The 21980-nt window shown below is 48.3% G+C and overlaps 1 protein-coding gene across 9 annotated transcripts in view; it reads right to left on the bottom strand.

Annotated features, from left to right (window-relative positions):
* Positions 1–21980, bottom strand: part of Syt6 (synaptotagmin 6) — a 57033-nt gene that overhangs the window by 7498 nt on the left and 27555 nt on the right. For all 9 annotated transcript variants that reach the window (XM_051199089.1, XM_051199091.1, XM_051199090.1 and 6 more), the window contains exon 4: positions 4471–4591. In XM_051199089.1, coding sequence (XP_051055046.1) covers positions 4471–4591 — 121 coding nt within the window. The remainder of the gene's footprint in view (positions 1–4470; positions 4592–21980) is intronic.

The raw sequence follows: 21980 nt of genomic DNA, 5'->3' as shown, positions 1-21980 counted from the left end.
GGAGTTTTGCCAGCTTTTTAACCAAAAGATTAAGGAGTTAAAAATAGGACCCGGTGCTGCCTGAGGAACAGCCACATTTACAGAACGAAGCCACGGTCACAATGCTGCTCCTGTCCTCCCCACTCGAAGGTGATTTTCGGTCCCACTGTCCCAGTCATCTCATTTCCATTTGGGATCAAGAAGCAGGGAAGTGGTCCTGCTCGCTGCTTCCCTGGAAGCCATTTCCTGGCCACTTCTGAGCAGTGAAGCAAGGAGGGACTGTGGCCAGGAGAGTGAGTGAGACAGTCCCCCAAGACTCAGGGCAGCTGGTTGACATTTTATTTCTCAGTGGGATCTTGGATTCTCTCCATGCTGCAAAGAGATGTCTTTTTATTAAACTCCCATGATCCCCCTAATCTTCTCTCCTCTTTAGCTTTCTGAATGGGTATTTCATGGTCATCTTTCTAACCTGAAATTTTCTACTCATCCAAATGAAGGGACACCTATTATATCTCATAGCACAGGTGTCTCAGTCACCATCATAATTAGTATTTATGCCGCACAGCTCAAGAATGAGGACAACTCGAATGTAATAATAGCTTTGAGACCCTGACATGCTCAGGCACCTTCTTGTCCAGAAGCCAGGGCTCATGTGAGCCTGTTAGGAGGCATGAGCCAGAGTAGTCCCTCTCCTGGCCTTGTAGTTCTGAGATAAGTAGGCCGCATACTGTTTGGCATCATGTTGGGGAAAGGGCAGATGAAGGCTACACTTAGAATAAAAACTAGACACCTGCGGAGATGAGCCAACCAAGCCCAGAGCCTTGACAGAATTCTCATAGACGCTCAAGTGGGCTGCTGACTAACCAGTATGACAGTGGCAGCTGTGCCTTAGCCATGGGGACACTTGGGTTTATGGAGGAACTGGGGAGATCATGAGGAATTTAATCAACCTCCTGTCCTGGCCATACACATTCAGGGCCCCATTCTGGGGAGCATTCGGTAAAGAGGAAAAAGTGTTGGAAGTTTGTATGTCATGGCTGTCTGGTTTCCACGGGCTCTCTTCCCTATGGTTATTCCCTAGGACATTGGTCAGGTCACCATAACTGAAAAGAGTCAGGCCCAAGACCCATGTTTAGTATTCAAGTTTTTCCAGCTACACATTGCTTTAGAAAGTGTCTCTAGGTTTGTGCTACCTTGTTCCTCTTTTATTCCTGGTCCCAGACACTCCATTCAGAACACATTTCCACATAAGGAAAATACAGGCATAGCCACTTGTCCCTGAGCCACCGGGCCAGTTCCTTCTTCCCAAGCTCTGTCCATCAGTGCACAGAGTATCTGGTTTATAGCATTTGGTGAGCAGATTCCTGCAGGAATGGAGCTCTTTCCAGCATCTGAGAGGCTAATCAGAGAGCAGAGATGACTGCTCCCCAGGGTGCTTCTGGGAAATGTTTGTGGCATTTAGCGGAATGGTGGCCCCAGATGATCCTTGAGGTCTGTTCTTCTCTACGATGCCTTGAGCACCAGGGGCCTAAAACCCAGCCTGTACTCCTGCTTCATTGTGTGAGAGTCATCAGAATTAGGCATTTGGAATTCGTTCTTGTGATAAGAGATGTCTATCATCTACTGTGCAAAACATTTATCATCTATCTCCATTTCTAGGCAGAAAATGGAGGCTTAGAGAGATTAAATGACTTGCCTAGGACTTGATCCCAGGCCTGACTCCAAAGTTACTTTTGACCTCTAGTTACAAAACAGTTTATAAACAAAAGGCAGCAGAGACAAAAGAAAGGGTTATTCCACATTTTTGTAGCATACTGCTCTTTTATTTTGTGCTAACTTTATTGTCATGGTTCTAAGAAATAGACTTAGATAGCTGATTCTGGGCTAGTTCAGATCAAAGAGAATGGAAGATCTTTGGCTTGAGAGGTCTACATCTAGAACAGACATTAAGGAGCTCCGTTTTCTTTCCACATTAGCCCAATGTCAGACCTGTCTGGGCAGAAGGCAACTACAACCTCAAGCTCACAAACAGATGATACATCATGAGGTGCCCTGGGCATGCAGGTATCTACTTCATCATCTTGGGCCGGTTTCATATGCTCGATGTAAATTCATTTATTCAGTGTTAGCTTGCTCATTCATTAGTCCACATTAAATGAATGCTTATGGTGTTTCATGCATTGCTCCAGAGACTTGCACAACTCATGGAACAAAACAGGCATCTCTGTGCAAAAAAAGGCCGTAGCATTTACAGAATCCAGCCGAGATTTAACATGAGCTTTCAGACCCAGGTAGGGAGGAGGGAAAGTTGTGAGGGAGAGGTTAGAACTTAACAGTAAAAACAATCTTTTCGCCCCAAACCCTCCTATTTACAGCAGCCCTTATTATTGTTACCTATGGCTTCCCTCCAAGATCACTCTCTGGCACATCAATTTGATTACAACAGAGAAAACAGGGTTGGGGACCAGGGCAGCAAAATTCTATTTCCCTCAGCCGCCTTGAGAGTCCTCAGTGACTTTCCGTCCCTGTGTGCACTTATTTTGGTATTAAAATGAAATCTACGTTGGCTGTATTCGGGGAAAGCTGGCTTGCTGTTGCCTGAGAGCTTTTTCCCATGTCAGCAGAGGTTCATGATGCTCTCTGCTGAATCCTGATGTGAGTTAGCTGCTTTGGGGGAGGAGGAGCCTAGGGGCCCTCAGCGAGGGCTTTGGACTTGGGTGGGTCCTACAGTGACTGTGGGACTGGATCAGGATTTGAAGGGCCCCCAGACCCCTTCCTCCATCTTCATAAGGTGCACCAGAACCAACAGCCTCTCTCTCTCTCTCTCTCTCTCTCTCTCTCTCTCTCTCTCTCTTCTCTACCATGGTGGGTACTGAATCCAGGGCTTTGTTCATGATAAGCAAGTACTCTCTCCAGCACTGTGCTGCATACCTGGCTCTTGTGTTTTTGGGACAGGCTCTCACTATGTAGCTCAGGCTAGCCTTGAACTTGCTATTTGCCCAGACTGACCTCAAATTTGCAATCTTCTTGCTTCAGCCTCCCAGATGCTGGGAATTCAGCTGTTTATAATCATATTTCCAGGAAAATAAACAGTGAACACAAACGGAATACTTGGAAAGTTCTTTTGCTGTATTTTCATGAGCTCAAAGGTTCCTCCTGTATGGTGTTACACTGGTAATCAGAATCATCTGAAGAGGCTCTTGGACAGAGGTCTTGGGAAACAAACCAAGCCTTTCCCCTCTTCAGCATCTTGATGCAGCCCCAGGTTCACTGGGAAATTCTCTGGAAGGCTTCACTTGTCCACATCGCAGAGCAGTTTGAACTGACAGTGGGGAAGGAGGTTTCTAGGCCTGCTACTGCTTTGTTAACTCATAAGTTCCCCTATGACAGTGGTTGTCAGCCTTCCTAATGCTGCAACTCTTTAATACAGTACCTCATGTTGTGGTGCCCCCCCATCATAAATTATTTTCATTACTGCTTCATAACTGTAATTTTGCTACTGTCATGAATCGTAAATATATGACATGCAGGATGTCTAAAATGCAACTGCAAAGGGGTTTAGAACAGGTTTAGACCTGTAGCGTGGCAGGAAGGATCGAACCTCCTGTGCCACATCAAGCCTGGAAGTTTCTGCAGCTGCCTTCACACAAATGTCTCCCCGTGGCTGGAACTGCACTAGATTTCTATTCAGTGCAGCTGCTGTGGTGCTAAGGCCAACACAGGAGCTTTGCAGGAAAACCAAATTCTTGAATTCAAATGCACTTTGCTTTCCATACAATGCATCCCCTCATTTGGTGATTGCAGTTTGCATGCTATTGCCCCAGGCCTGGGTGAACCTGCTAACATTTACATTCCAACTCCATATAACCTCTGTAGGTCCTGGGAAGACTGCCCCTCCCCAAGAATGATATTAGTAATATCTACTGAGTGCCTACAAGTACGTGGATTACCAAGCATATTCTGAATTTGACCAGGGCACAGGATTAACGCTCCCAATTTTCAGATTTAAATAACTGCTTCAGTTTAGATCTTGAATGTCCCTCCAGGATATTGAAGCCCTGGTTCCAGCCTGTGGGACTAGTCACGGGGACATGCCCTTGAAGGGGGTATTAGGACCTTGATCCCAATCCTCTCTCCTTGTTTCCTAGCTGACATGGGGGGAATAGGAGTCCTGGCTATGTTGTACTGTGTTGCCACAGGCTCAAAGCAAGAGGGTCAGATGACGATGGGCTGAAGCCTCTGACCTGTGAGCCACACAATCTCTTCCTCCTTTGAGTCAGTTGGCAGATGTCTGCCCACACGGAGGCAGAATGCTAGCACAGAGTCTGTATCTTTATGTAGGGAGGAGGTGGCAGAGGTGGGATTCAGATGCAGGCAGTTTTCCCCCCAACAACAGGGGCAATTCTCGCCCTTTCTTCCCAAATAGTCTTCTAAACCCTATGGTTTGGACTTCAGGGAGACCAAATGATAACCCTGGAAAAAGAGAGGTACCTGAGTAGCCTGTGATGTCCATTGCCTTGAGATTGCGACACTTGATCACTGTGAGGGTGAGCCTGCCTGCTGTGGGCAGGTAGCAGAGGGAGAACATGATCTCCCCCAAGTCCACACTTTCCTGCAAAAGAAGCAGACGAGAGAGCAGGTGAAGGGCGCTTGCTTTGCCGGCAATGGCTATGGGGAAGTCTGGACCCAAAGTGTTTGGAACTGCAGTAGTCAATGTGTTTAAGACCCAAGGGACTGGTCTCATCTGGGGTAACTGGGAACAGAGGGCAGCAATTACAACAATGCCCCTTCAAATATTTACTACTTCCGTGTTCTTTCTCACTGTAAATTTTGAGACTAGTTTGAGGCTGACCTCAAACTTGCTCTGCAGCTAAGGTAGACCTTGAACTTCTAACTTCTGCCCTCTGAGTGCTTGTTGGCTGTGCTTACAAGCTTTCATCATCGTAACTCATTTCTGAACTGCTAGGCAAGCACTCTGTCAATGAATTGCACTACAGTCCATCCTTCTTCTGATCAGATTCTGGGTCCATCTTTGGTCACTAGCTTTATGCATATCATGGCTGCAGACCTTTGGTGTTTATATACCCTTGCCCTGTTACTGAGCCTCTGATGTCCATCTATCCAGTCATGTGGTCAGAACACATTCTTTATCCCCTGGATCATTCTTCTTCCAGAACATCTGAAACTCTTCTCTGCTCTGTTTCTCAGTTTATTTGTCTTTCATCACCCGGCTGCCTTGGCCCCAGGCTCTATCTTCCTGTCTAGAAGTAGACGTGCAAGGAATTGATACCCTACTGAGGCCATTCTGCCAACCAGCCAGATGTACACTTGCCATCTCGTGCTTTATGACCCGTCTCATCCAGTTTGTCCTCTTCCCTTAAATGTGATGATCCTTCAGAAATACACAGATGCTCTGTTGCCTCTCCTACCCCAGAATCATCTCGCCTAGGGATCCCTGGAAGCTTCCGAGAGAGCAGAAAGTATCCCTTCCTAGAAAGTCAGAGCATCTTTCTAGACAGACAGCAAGCACGTCCATTTGTTGTAAGAGATAGCTCCTCAACAGATTGCTCTCTCTGCCTGCTTCCTACTTATTGAAAGGGGGTACAGATGGCTTAGAATTCAAAGGCATGGAACTGTCTTCCAGAGGTAAGTTAGAGAGAGGAGGCAGAGGACGAGGAGGAGGACAGAATTGAGGTGGCTCTGTTTTCAGATGAGGCCTTCTATCTGTTCATTTATCCACCCATTTTTTGAGTCAAAAATATTTATCAAACACCTGCCATGTGCAGAGAGAGCAGGAGAGAGCAAGGAGACAAAAATCCCCACCTTCACGGAGCTTGCATATTATTAGGGCCATAGATTATATATACATACATATATACATTAAAAGGCAAACAAGTTAGTCAGAAGTATTAAGGGGGAAAAGTCAGGCAAAGAAGGGGGTTAATAAATGACTGTGGGGGGTGGTGATACTAGCAGAATTTTTAGATACTTAAGTCGGGTGTTTCCTGACTCCACCCATCTATCTGTTCACTGATTGATTCCTTCTCCTCCTCCTTTCATATTTATTTACTCAATTTTATAAGTGTGTTTTGTCCATGTGCAGTATATGCATGCCTAGTACCTATGAAGGTCAGAAGAGGGTGTCAGATCCTCAGGAACTGAAGTTACAGACGGTTGTGAGCCACCATGTGGGTGCTGGGAATCACCCAGGTCCTCTGCAAGATTAAGTGCTCTTAACCTCTGAGCTGCCTCTCCAGCCTGGGCTTACAGAAGACATGTTACAGGGTTGAGTGGATACAGCTCCCACACCCACAGTCAACCAGGCCACTGATGGCGCTGGACTCCCATCTTCTCAGGTGTGCCCCTTTGTCTACCTAGACCCTTCATCAAGGGAGGGAGACACAAGAGGTGCCCTGTGCCCTGGAACTGGGGGAACACCACTGTTCCCTTTGTGCCTGGGGTCCTCTATGTGATCCAGTGGCACCTCTGGATAACATACCATCTCTGACTGAACCAGTGAGATACAAGCAGAAATCCATCTCTCCTTATTTCCCTTCACAGTGCTCTAGGTCTGACCCTGCCCAAAGTTCCAGAAACTGTCTCAGACTCACTAAGTACAGGAGCCAACACTGTGCACTGCTCAAGCGTCTGTTAAGTCCTTAGCTGCTTTCTCTCAGTGAGCCTCAGCATAGCACCAGAAGGTGGGTGCTACCATTACGCCTGCCTCACACTGAAGGAAATGAATGTTCCTGAAGTTAAGGACTTGCCCGGGGTTGCATGACTAGCAAGTACTTTACTGCCAGGCACTCATATGTCAATGTCCCCGCTTAGAAACCTTCAGCTCTCCCCCTTGTTCAGCTTCTGACTCAAGACTCTACTTTGTTGGGGACCGCATCAGCGGTCCAGTTCTTTCTCTCTTCCTCGTCTTACTCTCTTCTGCAGGCCCATTTCTACTCCACCTGACTCGTCTGTCTTCAGTTACTTCTGCCAAAATCCTTCTCCCTCTCCCCCTTGCTTAGACAATGCCATACCAGATGAATGGCTCATGGGAGTTACCAAGTACCTCCCTCCTTCAGTTGTGCCTAGCCCTACCATGTAGCAATTAACAAAAGGCCCCTTTGGTGTGGGATCTTTGTCTAACAAACCACATACCCTTTGGAGGCAGCAAACAGCACAGACGAGGCTCGACAGATGCCGGTACCAAAGGAGACTGTGTTACAGCCGAAAGAATACCGGCAGGGGGGATTCTCTGTAGCCACATTATGATCAAGGTAGGGCCTTGGGAAGACTTCTGGAAGCCCCTGTGGCTCCTCTAACAGGGAATAAACAAAGGTCGCTGTCACCATGTCCCCATCATTGCCATGCTGTAGTAGCAGGGTGGCACTTACCTATGCCTCCTCTGGGAGATTGGCTTTGGCTACATGGGCTCCATCAGGGTGAATGGAGTGTCTGAACAGCTCTCAAGGATGGCTCCCTCAGGGGAGCGCTGGCCCAAGGGCCCCCTCTGTTTGCAGGACTGCCCTTTCCCACGAGACTGTGGAGGCATGCGGGTGCTGGATGTACGGTACAGTATGGAGTCCCCAGGCCCCATACCTGAGACTTTCACTCTTCCCCGATCCAGACAGGAACAGGAACTGGCTCAGAATCCCACCATGATTCAGAGAGAAAATGGGGGCCAAAGCCCAGTTTCAGAGGCTTCTGCTGTGGCAGCCTGGGCCTCCTGAGCCTGCTGGCAAGCTGGCTGCCCTGATTCAGTGGACTAAGGAGTGTTGTTCCACTTTACAGGCAGACAACACGGGACTAAGGTATTTGCTCAAGTGAAGCAGGTTCATTCTGAGTAAATCCAGAGGGGGGAGATAAACAAGCAGCAGCCTTTCACTGATAGTCACCTCTCCCCCCCCCTCTCTCCCTCTCTCTCTCTCTCTCTGCACTGACCTCTTTCTCAGGTTTCAACCCAATTCTCCACACCTTGCCAGCCTTTTATCCTCTTTAGGCAGAGGTCCACAAAGTGTCAGAAACCAGCTCTGCCCCCCCTTTACTAACCTAGGGCTGACAGGGCTGATCAGAGCTCACTAGCAGCTTGGCTGAAGCTGGGAGAAAGTGGGCCTGAGGCCAGGCGAGGAGAAGCAGAAACCGTTCCTAAGTGCAACATGTCTTCCACCCACCGATGCTTCTGCCAGGGTGCCGGGCGTTAAGATTCTGAGGCACACCCATTGTGACACTGCTTCGTTAGGCTCCACAGCAGCTGCTGCCACAGACCATTAAAGCATTCTTTCTCCTTGATGCACTTAACATCACCCTAGACATACTAGACAATGATGATGATGATGAATATTATAGAATGCTAACTGGAAAAGGACAGTGAACCACAATCCAAGAGACCCAGGCTTTTAGTCCCTCTGCTGTTTATTACCTGTGAGACCTTGAGCAAGTCATTTTACATCTCTGAACTCTCACCTGTGAAATGAAAGGGTGATGCTCAATATCTATCCTGTGAGCCACGAGACCTAAGACTTCACATCAGAAGACCTAAGAGGATCTAATCTATAAACCGTCACCTGCGGAGATGGTCCAGGGGTGCTGAACTGATGTCCGTTGCCCATCTCAATGAGCCTAGCAATATGGTTTGACAGTTCAAACACTTCCAATCCTTCCGCTCTCACAGCCCCCAGATGGTCTGCTGTTCTCTGGGGCCAATCAAGCTACTTCCTAAACAGGCAAGGAGTGGCGTCAGTGCTCTGACTCTGCCTGGGGAATCCAGGCTGAGCAAAGCAAGAATGATGCTTCCCCATCTTTTAGAGAACACTTCTAGTCTCTTAATCATTAAGTAGCTTGTCTGAATCTCTCATCATCAGCAGAGAAGCATCCGCTACACTTTCAGGAGAGCCATGGGAGACCTAAAAAGGCTTTTGGAAACACTGGCCAGGAAGTGCTGTTAAGTTACTTTGGGCCAAGTGGACCTGGAAGGAAGATAGTGTGGAAGCCAAAATGGCTCTGATGGGTGAAGAGGCATGAGTGATTAGCCCCTCTGTGAAGGCCTGAGATTTAGGGCTGAGGCACACAGATGAACCAGATATAGAGAGTGGACCCTCCGAGCCAGGCTGACTCCTCTTTCTCCTCACAGCATGGGTCACAACACACAACTTGAACATTAATGTGGGGATGTTATGATGGATGCATGTGGCCCTTTGAGAGTAGGGATGGGATCTGGCTTGACTTACCATTTCACCTTTCATGTCTAGCCCATGGCCTGACAGATAGTACATGAGAATATGGATTTGGGATTAGGCAGCTCTGATTTATGAGTAATATAACTTATACAATCCTTCATAGACTTGGGGCTAATATCCAACCTACCTCCTAGGGTTATTGAAAAGATTAAATAAGGTGATTCATGCAAAGTGCTTGGCTTAGTGTTTGGCATGGAGTAAGTGCTCAGTATGGGTTCACTGCTCTAATTATTACTATTATAGAAACTTCATGGTCTCAGGGTGGATACAGAGGAGAGGAAGGCAGTCAGGGCTGGCTTGTGCAATAATACGGGCACAATAACAGAGCTGTGTGGACCTGAGAGTGTAGAGAGAGCAATAAACTCTGGCAGAAGTATCAGGGAAGGCTTCCTAGAGGGGTGACATTTGACAGGCTATAGAGAGGCGAATAAAAGCTACTTGTTAGCAGATAGAAGCAAGCAAGACCCTCCAGGCATACAGATGTGCAGTGAGTGAAGACAGAGGTTCCATGCAGCCAAAGGGTGTGGCAGGGGAAGGGATGGGATAGGTAGTGGCCTAGATGCGGTGGGAACAGGAGCAGGCCCCATCCTGAGTGCCACGTGGCTCATACATGAACCTTTGCTCTTGATTCTTCAGATGATGAGAGACTACATCTGTTCCATCTGTTTCTAACTGTCACCTTCTCCCCAGACACCCACACCAAAGAAAGACCATTCCTGTGTGGGTCACTTAGTCATCTCACAATTACTAAGTGTGTCTCTGTGTGTGTGTGTGTGTGTGTGTGTGTGTGTGTGTGTGTGTGTAAGAGAGAGACAGAGACAGAGAGAGGCAAAGAGAGGACTAAATCCCACTGGGTGATTATGTTGTAGGGGATGGAGACAAAGATAGGTGAAGTCAGTTGCACCCAAGGAGCCAGCAGGGTGAGTGGGGTGAAAGGCTATGACAGAGTAGCAATGAAAGCTCAGGAGGTGACAGCAGCCAGGAGTAGAAAGGCAGCAGGCCAGGAGCTTATGGGTCTGGTGCCCAGAGAAGGGGTGTGGCTTAGTGAGGAAGGAGGAGCAGGCTGACAGGAGACTGAGGAGAAGTGGCCGGAAGCTTTGATAGCCTTTAGGAATCATCCCCATGGAAGGAGTCCCTGGAGGAACAGAAGCAGGTGGAGGGCCTCTGCAGGCTTGTAAAGAATGGATGGCATGAAAAGAAGGGGGAGCATGACTCTAGATCCCACAAGGTCTTGTAGAAGCTGCGTTGACCCGGAAATGGCTGTATCAGTTCTGACCCACACTGTCGTCCCGTCCACCCTCTCCCCCCGCCCCCCGTTCTGCTACCTTCCCTCCCCGTCCGACCACCCATCAGATCTGTCCGGCCTGGACCCAGAAGGCTGCTCTTTTGTTCAAAATTCCTCAATGACTCCCCATTTCATGTGTGTTTTGTATAGATGGACAGCCTCTCCTCCAAGTGAAACGTCACTCAAAAGCCCAAATAGACACAACAGATGACATGAGCTCTGACATCGGGCTCTTCCATGTCTGCCTCCAGCTGCCCCCTTGAAGGTCACCTGTCCACAGAATCATCAAGCTCCTTTCTGAGCTGGCCCTTGCTTCCTTGCTAGCCTCATCACCTTCTACCATTCTTCCCCAGTTGCCCTACCCCAACCGCAAAGAGCAGAACATTTGTAGAGTTTTACTATATGCCATCCTGTCCTGTGCACGTAGTCCCACCAAGCTCCTGACATCACAAAGCCTTGACAGATGGGTCCTGTCGGTACCCACCCCCATCTTAGTCACTTGTCCTGTGGCCATAATGAGGGAACCTGGAGAAAGAAACTTAAGGAAGAAATGGCTGTTTTGGCTCATGGCTCAAGGCTATGGTCCACCATGGCTGGGAAGTCACAGCATGAGGATCTTGAGACAGCTGGTCACACTGCAACCATAGTTAAAAAAATAAAATAAAGTAAAGGCCAATATACACATATGAGTGCTCAGCTCCCTCCCTTTATTTTATGCAATCCAGGAGCCACGTCCAGGAAATGGTCCCATTCACAGTTAAGACATGTGTCTTCCCACATGACATGCATGAACTCAATCAAGACAGTCCCTCCCAGGCATTTCCAGAGGCTAAACAATCCTTCACCAGGGTGCCTTGTGTCTTGTCTCCTGGTGATTCCAGAGCCTGTGAAGTTTGTAATTAGCACTAGCCATTGCCCCCCCCACACACACACATGGGTACACTGAGGTACAGAGCAAGCAGCCGCAGGACGCATAGTTCTCAGTGACACAGCTAGGATGTGAACTCAGGCTCAAGAGCCCACACTTTGAGTGCTATGCTTTCCCCAAATCTTCTGCTCCTCAGTGCCATCACCTTGTTCTTCCCGCCCCCTGAAATGCAGCCTTGATGCTTCTGATTGTTGTCCTGGGTAACACTTGTCCTCCTGTGTCCCTGCCCTCCTGGCCTGCTTTGAGGCTGTGTTCCCATGATCCTAGGGACAAGTGTGACACATGCCATAATGAAGAGGCAGGGCATAGCTCAGATAAAAGCAATGGGATCTGGTGGCCCTCTGGATGGCGGGGCTGCTGTAGAGGGAAGTGAATGACACCTAGAACGCCCCACACCCGCATGCTGGCTTGGCTTCCTACTGAGAAAGTGAGCCACGGAGGCGGGAATGTGTTCCAGGGTGCCAATTCGGGATGCCTGCTGTGAGCACCAGGCCCAGGGGATGGGTTGGTTCCCTGCATCCCTCAAGCCTGTGCTTCCAAGAAATCAATGAGGAAGCTGAGGATGGCAGAAGTGGAAAGATAGACCGTGTCTGTTGTTGCTTGGTGCTTCTCGCTGGATGCCGGAGCAGGTTCTACTTGTTCTGTATTTCCTGACTGCTTTTCTCATGAGTGCTTTTCTGCCCCAAAGCTGTTGCAAGGTTATGAATAAATGATCAATTAGAACAGAGGTGCCTTAAAGAACTCAGCATTCTTTAGCTTCTACTTCAGTGAGGATGCCAAGAACTTGGGGTGGTTGCAGTAGAGCTGGTGACTCGGGGAACAGAGGTACCAGGAGCAAGAGCGAAGTCACCTAAGCTGTGCTTGATCTCAGGGGACCCCCTGCCCTGAGAGACCAAAACACAACAGTGTGGGGGCAAATATTTGAGTGTCTGGGCATCTCAAGGGACACCTAGGAAACCTCCTCAGCCTCTCCTTTGGACCTGCCATTGGCAAGAGGTTCAGAGTACCACACACACTCCTTCTCTTAGACACCTATATCGGCCAGTATCACACTGGGAGGGTAGCTCTCGTCCTAATAACGTCAGGAAGGGGGAGGAGAATGGGATGAAGGGAGTCTGAGGAGAGCACAGTTTGGGGGAGGTTCTGGAAGGGATGGAGGCAGTGCCTGCTAAAACCAGAGTCTGTAGCAGACTTTGTCCAAGAGTGGCCAGGGCAGGGGGCCTTTCCTCAAATCTGTTGCTGCTATTGTTTTTTTCATTAATGACATATGGGGGTGGTAGGAAGGAGTAAATGGCAAATTAGTGATGCTAATGATGAGAATCTGTCTTCATTTCTTGCCCAAGAGTTGTCCTGCCAGGTGGCTGTCAGACAGCTGACAGTTTTCCCAGGGAAGAAGGTGGCATCTCAGCAGTGAGTGATCTCAGCTCTCTGTCCCTCACTGGGCTGTGGTGACAGGATCTCTCTGAAGGATGCTCTAGTCTAAGTAGATAGTCCCCTAGGGTGGCTGGGGACTGTTCCTTCAAACAGTTGCCCTGGAGGTGGCAGGTAGACAGAGTTCTGTCTCTGATTCCAGGTCTCTGGAGACTTGGGGCTGGGCACCCAGAAGGTTTAGGTCTTTACCAAACCCCTCTATTCTTACTCTAGAACCTCTTGGCCTGGCTGAGCCTCCTCTGGTTCCCTTCCTATCTTATGGGCTACTCCTGCCCAGCTCTTCTGTGTCTCTTCTTAGAGACCCTGGCTCTACCTACTGGGTTTTCATGATTGCCCAGGCCTAAGAAGTCTTCTCTTCTCAGGCATCCATGATGTTAATACCCATCACCATAGTCATGACTCCTGGGTTTATGGAGCCTCCAGACAGCACTTCTAGTCTCTAAACCAGCAATTCTCAACCTGTGGATCTCAACCCCTTTGGTGGTTGAACAGCCTTTCCCAGGGGTAGCCTAAGACCATCTGCATATCAGGTATTCACATTACTATTCACTTACATACTACAGTTATGAAGTAGCAATGAAAATAATTTTATGATTGGGGGCACCACAACATGAGGAACTGTATTAAGAGGTCACAGCATTAGAAAGGTTGAGAACCATTGTTCTAGACTGGCAGCTCTAGCATGGTATTCTCGGCATGGCTGCCTCACAGAAACCTCAGAATTCACAGGTACTCAAAGATGAGTTTTCCATCCTTCGTTTACATTTTCCCTTCATTGGTAAATGGGTCTTCCATCTGCCACAGTGTTCGAGCCAGAAATGAGAAACTATCATGAACCCAGCTGCTCTCTTCCTTATAATGAGCTCTTTACCAAGCTGAGCAAACTGTCTCCAGATCTCAAGTCCCTCACCTCTCTCCATCTCTCATGCCACAGGGAGCCAAGACACATCTACCATGCCATGCTTGTCTACCTCCTTGCTTCCTTTATTCCCACCTGGGTGCCAGAGTACTCTCTGATGCCAGAGTACTTCTCTGCCCCCCCACCCCAAAGCTTCTCTTATGTTGGGCTCTGAGTGTGAATACCTTGATCCCCAGATGGTGGCGCTCTCTAGGTAATCTGTGGGACATTTAGGAGGAGGGGACTGAAGGAAGTGCACTGTTAAGGGGCAAGCCCAGGCTCTTTGCCTCCTCAAGCAGCTGCTGTATGCTACCTGCTCCACTGAGCAGCCTGCCACCACACTTTCCCTGCCATGATAGTGTCCCCTCAAACCATACACCCAAATAAATTCTTCTTCCCTTGTTCCTGTCAGACATCCTGTCGTAACCATGAAAATAAATGAACACACTTTGCATTAGGAGAAATGCTGCACACTCTTGCCAAGTCCTGCAGGACCTGCATGCATGGAGCCAGCTTCAGCCCCAGACTATCCCCTGGCTTTTCCCACGCTCAGGGCTTCCTGCTTCAGGACTTTGTACACGGTTCCTTCTGGTGTATGCTCCTAAAGGACAAGGTCTTACCGGAGTAAGAGAGAAGCAAAACAGGTGTTCACACACAAAAGCAAATGAGACATTCACTCTTAGCTTCATGCAAGCCCGGGAATGGCTGCCCTTCAGATGACCCCTGCCTCCACACCCCAGCTATTTCATTTGCCTTACCCTGGTCCTGATCCTTACTCTACCGTATTCCCAGTACTGAGCATGTTGCTAGGTATATTACACAAGCTGCACTAATGAGCAATTCCACATGGGAGGGTCCCTTGCCTGGCTGAGAAAGTGACAGATAAGGGGGCTGGGATGTGGCTCAGAGGTAGTGCATTTGCCTAAGTATGCAGACCCCAGATTCAATCTCCAAATATTGTAAAATAAAATAGAGTGTCGACTGGAGCAGCCATTTGGTTCACCTTGGCCCAGCAATGCTGATAACAGAAAGCCTCAGGGCAGAGACTTGCAGGTGTTTCTCAGCAGTGGTGTGACTTCTGCAAGAAGGTCACTTCAAGAGCTGGGATCTTAGGGTTGGCAAAGTGGTTGAGTGGGTAAAGGAGCTTGCTGTATAAGTCTGACAACCTGAGTTTGATTCCTGGGACCCAAGTAAAGGTAGAAGGAAAGAGGTACAGATCCACAAAATTGTCCTCTGGCCTTCCTACACACTCTAGGACATACCCATGCCCACAGATGTCGTACACGCCCCACCCTCCAATCTCTCTCACACACTAAATGAAAATAGTCTTTTTAAGAGGTGAGGGATTATTATGTCCTGAGTGGGATCTAAGATCTCTGAATCAGAATCTATGAAAGTAGGGTCTAGGTGCTCAAATTATTGACGAACATTGCCTCAGTTTACAGAGAAAGGAAGGGACAAGCTTCTTAAGCTGCCCTTGGACAGACCCTCTTGGGATCACTGTAGCACAGAAGATGGTCCAGTGTAACCAAAGTCATTAGATAGCAGAAGCTATGATCCGAAACAACCTCCTTTGTTGGGCTTACAGGAGTCTGATGATGGAAGCCCCACAGTCCCGGTCCATGTGGAGCAGCTTGTTCTGCATCAGGCTGGGCCTCTGCCTGTGCACCAAGAGGTACGCTGCAGAGTGCACTTTCAGCAAGAAAATGGCTGACCCAAATTTAAGGGGTTTAAAAGTAGTGATGTTTAATCATCATGGTTTGATTATCAAGATAATTCCCAGGTGCACTTCTTTGATGGACAACATCAGCAGCACTTGGAGCTTATCAGAGTCACCTCTCACCAGTGGGCAGGTCCCAGAAGTCTGTTCTAGGTGGAGCAGTGATCCTCAACCTTCCTAACACTGTGATCTCTAATACCACCTCATGTGTGGTGACATGCAACCATAAAATTATTTTCGTTGCCACTTCATAACTGTAATTTTGCTAGTGTTAAGAACCGTATTTTAATATCTGTGTTTTCCAGCAATCTTAGGTTAACCCTGTGAAAGGGTCATTCATCCACAAAGGGGTCACGGTCCACAGGTTGAGAACCATTGAGTGAGAGGAACCAACTCTGGAAGGGACATTCTGGCTAGCATTCTGAAGTTTCTTCTGCTTCTTTTTAACCAGATTTTTTTTTTTTTTTTTAATAAAAGTCAGAGTCAAGAAAGAGAATTCACAGTTGTGGAGCATCAACTAGGGACCATGCTGAGAAATTAATATGTATTCAGTTCACTTCACTCAGAGGAGCCCACTCTCAAGGGCACCTTGTCTTATAACTCAGAGGAGTTAAATACCTTGCTAACCATTTTTATTTGGTCTCAGATGTTAACTCTAAAGGCCTGGCTCTGCACCCCTGCCAACCTCCTCTAGAATTACCCAAGTTCCAGGCCACCTTCTGCCCCTTGTCACTGAAGATCAAGGGATTCTAGGGACCCAGAGAGGTGACATTTTTTTTTTTTTTTTTGGTGTTCTGGAAACAAGAAGCACTAGATTTGTTTCTTAGAACATCTGCCCTCCTCCTGCTTCTGCTTCACAAGAGACAATGCACAGTGTCACCCTGTGTCACAGACAAAAGAGGACTTACCTCCTAGGCCCCTGAACAGCTAGTGTTGCATGCAACCTGTCGTTTCCCGTGAAAAACATCTGGGATGTTATTATTTTCTTGGATGCTAAACTGTTCCTGTGGTCAATGCCTCATTTTCAAGGAAGACAGAAGGAAGCTTCTAGCAGCAAGCAGAACCCCTGAATCAGAGTTTATACATAGCTGTGTGGAAGGACCTGGAACACTCTGCACAGACCTTTCCAGTTGGGTTGTTGGGGTGCAGCTACCAGCATTTTGGCGAGGATACCATCAGTGAAGTTTTGGGCAGGTCAAGTGTAGCCTCTTCATCTCCCACAAAGCTGGACTTTGCTTTCTGGTTGTCTTTCTTAGGTCCTGAGGAGAGAACCATCCCTATAGGCTTCTTGGGAGAGCTGAAGATGTCAAATCCTTAGAGTTCATTCCTTAGTGTGTGATCTCTATAGTCCACAATGAGGCAATACTAGTTACATGTTACTAGGCAGCCATGGGCAGCCATGGGCAACCAATCAGCCAACTCCTCCAGTCTCAGCTGGAAAGACCCTTTCTTTTCCAGTTGTTTGACACCGTGGAGTTCAGGAAGGCATCACTTTGATGACCTCACCAGTGCTTCTGGAGCTGCTTATGCCCTTTCCCCTAGTTACCATCTACTGTTTCATCCTAATTATGCCCCTGTGTGTTTTTAAGCCTGTATCTATTTCTTTCCCTTTTGTTTTTGAGACAGGGTCTCATGTATCTCAGCTGCCTTGAATTTGCTATGTAGCAGAGGATGACCTTAAGTTCCTGATTCTCTTGCTCCCCTTTCCAAGGGCTAGGACGACAGGCATGCACCACCACTCTGGGGTCCTTATCCATCTTTACTCCATCTACTTTTCCCCCAAAGAAACTGTTTGCTTGGTTTTTAAATTTTCAGCATTTGATCGACTTTCACCCATACTCATAAGTAAATATAAGCAATGAGCTCGAGTTGGGGTTTGGTGAGGGCTGGGGTCTTGGCCTTTTATTTAATCAAAGGGGAGGGATGGAGAGTCCACTACATGGGAGCTATTACAAACAACTTGATAGGGGTTTGGGGCCCTGCTTCCCAGTAGTGTAACTTAAAAGCCACTCCTCTGGACTCTCTGACCAGGGCCCATGGGCGGTGTTGTCTGTCATACTTGAGGTGTGACAGGTGGACAGGTGTCGGGGCTCTGCTGCTGAAGCATGTGAGAGAGGCACAGAGAGGGCCTGATCAGCTGCTCACAGACAAACCAACTCTCCTTTGCAGCAAACTTCCTTCTCTCCTGGTGTGTTGGTTCAGGTGCTGGCTGGCACGCCTAATGGTTGTCCCATCTGCCTGCCCCATAGGCTAAGGGCTCAGTTATGTGCTATACAAGTCTGAGTGTACACATGGGAGAGGAAGGAGCAGCTGCTTTGGGTAGTTCCTGGGTGGAAGATGGGAAGGGGGCCATCTTTTGGGCTAGGTTCCTAAGGCTACAGCTAGCTTTAGAACCCCAGGGATGCTGTGGTATTGTTTTTCAGGCTTCACTCATCAGACCATATGAAACCTGCAGAGCAGGCTTAAAATTCTAGCTCAGATGCCCCAACAATGGATGAACTTACTGAAAGACAGGGGTGGGGGTGGGGGAGCTGGGTTCAAATCACAGCTCAGTGCTAACCAGCAAAATGATGCCTGGCAAGTCACCAATCCCCTCTGAGATGTTGTTTTCTGCTGTACAACACTGGGCCGTCCGACCTCGGCTTCCATGGAATGGGTGCTTTTGAGACCCTCTACATGGTGTGTTGTAGGTGACTCTTCAGACATTCTATCAAGATTTAGACCCCCACTGCTCTGACCTGCTGTGGAGCTGCTGGCTAGGAGTGGCTCCCGAAGCCTCTAAGCTGCTTTCTGACAGCCCAGCATCAGAAGACAAGGCAAGCAGCACAGCAGAAGAGGACAAAGACAGAGGGGAAGGTCCCCAGATCCTGAAAATACCAGAGGAAGGGCCAGGCTCTTCACCGAGGGCTTGTTCTGAAGCAGGCCTCCCTTCCCCCTTCTGAGAGCCTGCCTGGGAGGACAGGATGAAATGCCAAATTAGCTCCATTATTGTAACGCCTCCAAAAATTATAGGCCGCATGTTCTGCCAGAGCCAGTTAATGGCACCCACTGGTGAGCAGGCGACACTAATGGTTATTTCCTCCTTTCCAGGCACCGAGTGCAATGGCAGAGTGGTGAGGGCTGATGCCCCTGGGGTGGGGAGGGAAGCAGCCATGGGGACCGCAAGGCTCAGCCTTTCCTAGCACCTAGAGTTAAGGGTAGAGAGGTCTCAGAGCTACGGGGGGGGGGGGGGTGCCTGAGTTCCTCTGCAGATTTCAGTCTCTCAGAATAAGTTCCTCTGCTGCAGGTTCAGGAATCGACTGGTCTGGCATCAAGGCAGACAGGCCATTCTACAGATCACAGTCCGGGGCCTCAGACTGGCTATTCCTGGGGTTCTCACCCTGGTTCTCTCCAGCTCCTCTCCTAAGTCAGGCCCAGCATTTCCTGGCCTCCCACGCAGCCTCCAGCGTTTCCTCTCTCACCTCTTCCTGCCTCTCCCACCCACATCTGCCTCTCCTCTCACACCCTACCCAGCCATCTCCTGTCAGTGTCAGCCTCAGCTGAGGCGACTCTTCCTCTAGGAGGCAAGGGCCCAACCAGGGGTGGAATTAATTGGTTCAAGCAGACCCAAGTCCCTTCCCCTGAGGCCCAGCAATGGGGAAATCACGTGTTCCTACACCTGGGGTGCTTCCTATAAATCTGTGACCACTTCCATCCCCACGCTCCTGATTTTGCTCTAGTCCAGCCTACTTTGTCCCTGAGAAGAGGATGACAACTGGATCTGTCTTGCTGACCCCTCTGAAGACTGCATTGCAAGCCTGGCTCTTCCAAGTTTGTAGATTTGGAGTAAAGACTTGTCTGTGGAGTGCCAGGTCCCTGGAGATTAGAGTTTCCTTCCCAGTTTACACCTTAGGAGAAGGCTTTGAAGGGCTGGACAGCCCAGCTGATCTGACGCTAGATAGAATCCTCATGCCGAAACCTCTTGCTTATTTTCTAGTTCCGTCTCACATATGTCAGTGCAAGGCCAAAGTTCAGGTTTTCAGGGGACATTCAAAGAAACAAGACTGATGGGTGGCAAAGGGAAGCTGAACGGCCTGGATTCCACAGCCTATCTGCCTCAGACACAGAGGGGAGGTGAGTGCTAAGTTAGTGAAGACATTTGCTCCTAGGCAGCAGTTACCTGGTTTGCTCTGTGCAGGCCTGTAAAGAACCTGGTGTGGGTTCTCTCCTGTAACGCCCAACAGGACTTTACAGAGACTTTTCCTACCACAGCTTCCACAAATCAAACATGCTAACTCAACTAGCCTGTTTAACTTGAAGCTCCAGTTCCAGCAGCCAGACCCAAGCTTCTTTTCTTCAACCTTTATGCCAAACCAGCCAGATTCTCTGTAAGGTTTTCCCCGAGGATCACATTCATTACACGTAGCATCCAAGGCCTATTGCTTCTGGCATCTCAACCAACTCCACAGACTCATTTTTTAAAAATTTTCTCTTTATGATCATCTCATTTTGGGGGTGCATGGTATAGAGGGGCCCTTGAATCCTGACACAGAGGAGACTGAGGATGAGGGATCAAGATTAGGCCAACTTGGTCTACACCAACGTTTAAAACCAGGCTCACTTAGGTTGACGAGATAGCTAAGTGGGTAAAGTTCTCGCCACACAAGCCTGACAACCTAAGTGTGAGCTCCATAAAGGCATCACGCTTTCAGAAGTAAGGAACCAACTCTACGAAGTTGTCCTTCTGGCGTCCACACATGCACATAACACGTGTAGATCCACATACATACACCATACATACATGACAACAGCAATTAATGATGATGATAAATTTGAAATTTTTTTCAACTCAGCTCATAAATTTGTTGTGATGAATGAACTATTATTATTTTATTTTTTGTTCTGTTTTTTGAGCTGGGTCTCTCTGTCCTGGCTAGTGTGGAACTACTACATAGATTAGGCTAGTCTTGACTTAGCCTTGGCTTTGCCATAATGCTTTTGCCTTTGCCTCCCCGTCACTCAGATTACAGATATGTTATCCCACACCTAGCAAATGAAACTCTTTTGTTTTTGTTTCTGTTTGGTTTATTGAGAGAGTTTCACTGTGCCGCTCTCTAGCTGGACTGCAACTGTCAGTTTAAGTTTGGGGCTATTACTAACGAGATGAATAAAGTTTCAGAATTCAAAAACTAAGTTTGAACTGACCCCACGCTGATGTGTTGTTTTTCTGATTGCCTCCCATTCTAGGACTGTTTTCCTAGCATCTGGTTTATTTTACTTAGCGGATGCTGAATTCTCTGCCTATGTTTTCCTCTCCACATCTGCTGCCAGATGCTCCAAGTCAAATGTGAGGCCTCCAGCTCAGCAGTGTTTGGAGGCAGGGCGTGCCTGTTGTCTGGGGCCCTGCAGGGTTCCATCTGACATTCTTTCACTTATCCTTTTGCTACTGTTGTACAAGGATTTTAAGCACATTTCTAATCTTGCTATTGTCTCCAGTGCCAGCTACAAGGTGACAACAAAATAAATGAAAGTTCTTATTGCCCTGGGAGCTCAGACAACTCAGTTTCTCGAAGCTTAATTGTTTCTATCTGCAGAACTGGGATAATGCCGTGTACAAAAATTTGCTAAGGACTGAATGAAACAATAAGGTAAAAAAGCGTTGTAAGTTCGGCAGTGTGCTAGAAACATAAGGTTGTCCTATTATTAGCTTGTTGCTGCTGATAGCAAGATGTGGTCCCTGCCCCTGGAGTGTCTGCATCACAGCTTGGAAAAGAGGGGCAATGCTGGCTGTTTGGATCCCAGGGCTGTGTCACTGAGAAGATATCCAGAGTTTCAAGGCGCAAGATGTTCAAAGGCAAACTCAAAGTCCCCATCCCCAGGCAGAGTTCGCTGAAGCTCTGCCCACAAGGAAGCTGGCTGGCTGGAGACAGTTCCTTTTCAGGTTGTAAGAGGCCCTCCCTCCAGATAGAATTTGGGAGAGCTTCAGCCCTATCACCTAGTAAGAAGACACAGATGGCCTGACACCTCAAGGCTCCAATTATAGGGCAGCAGTAGCCTATGGTGGCCACCAGCCTGACCTCACTGCCCACCTCTGAGCCTGCACACCTGCCCCCTCCTGCCTGCTGCCCTTCTATATCATTCCATTCCCTCCAGCATTTTTGAATGAACATGTATGTGCGGGTGTATATATACCATGTATAGCAGGTGCTGATGGAGCCCAGGAGAGGTCTCAGAGTCCCTTGAGCTGGAGTTACGGGTGGGCTGCCTGATATGGGTGTTGAGAACCAAACTCCGCTTCTCTAGAGGTTCAGGAAATGCCCTTAACTGCAGAGACATCTTTCTAGCCTCCTCCCCCTTCCAGCATTTTTTGAGAATTACCTAATTCTAGCCCCTTCCAGGCCTCACCTAGCAGATGCATCAGCCTCACAGGTCCAGATCACTCTAGAACATCTTCCTGACTCTTTGTATTTACAGGACTGTTTAGCAGCAGGGGAGTTTGTGAAAATATTGTCTACCTTCTCCTTCCTCCC

Source organism: Phodopus roborovskii, unplaced genomic scaffold (assembly GCF_943737965.1).
Source record: "Phodopus roborovskii unplaced genomic scaffold, PHOROB, whole genome shotgun sequence".
Taxonomy (NCBI): domain Eukaryota; kingdom Metazoa; phylum Chordata; class Mammalia; order Rodentia; family Cricetidae; genus Phodopus; species Phodopus roborovskii.
This window is presented reverse-complemented; position numbering and strand designations above follow the sequence as displayed.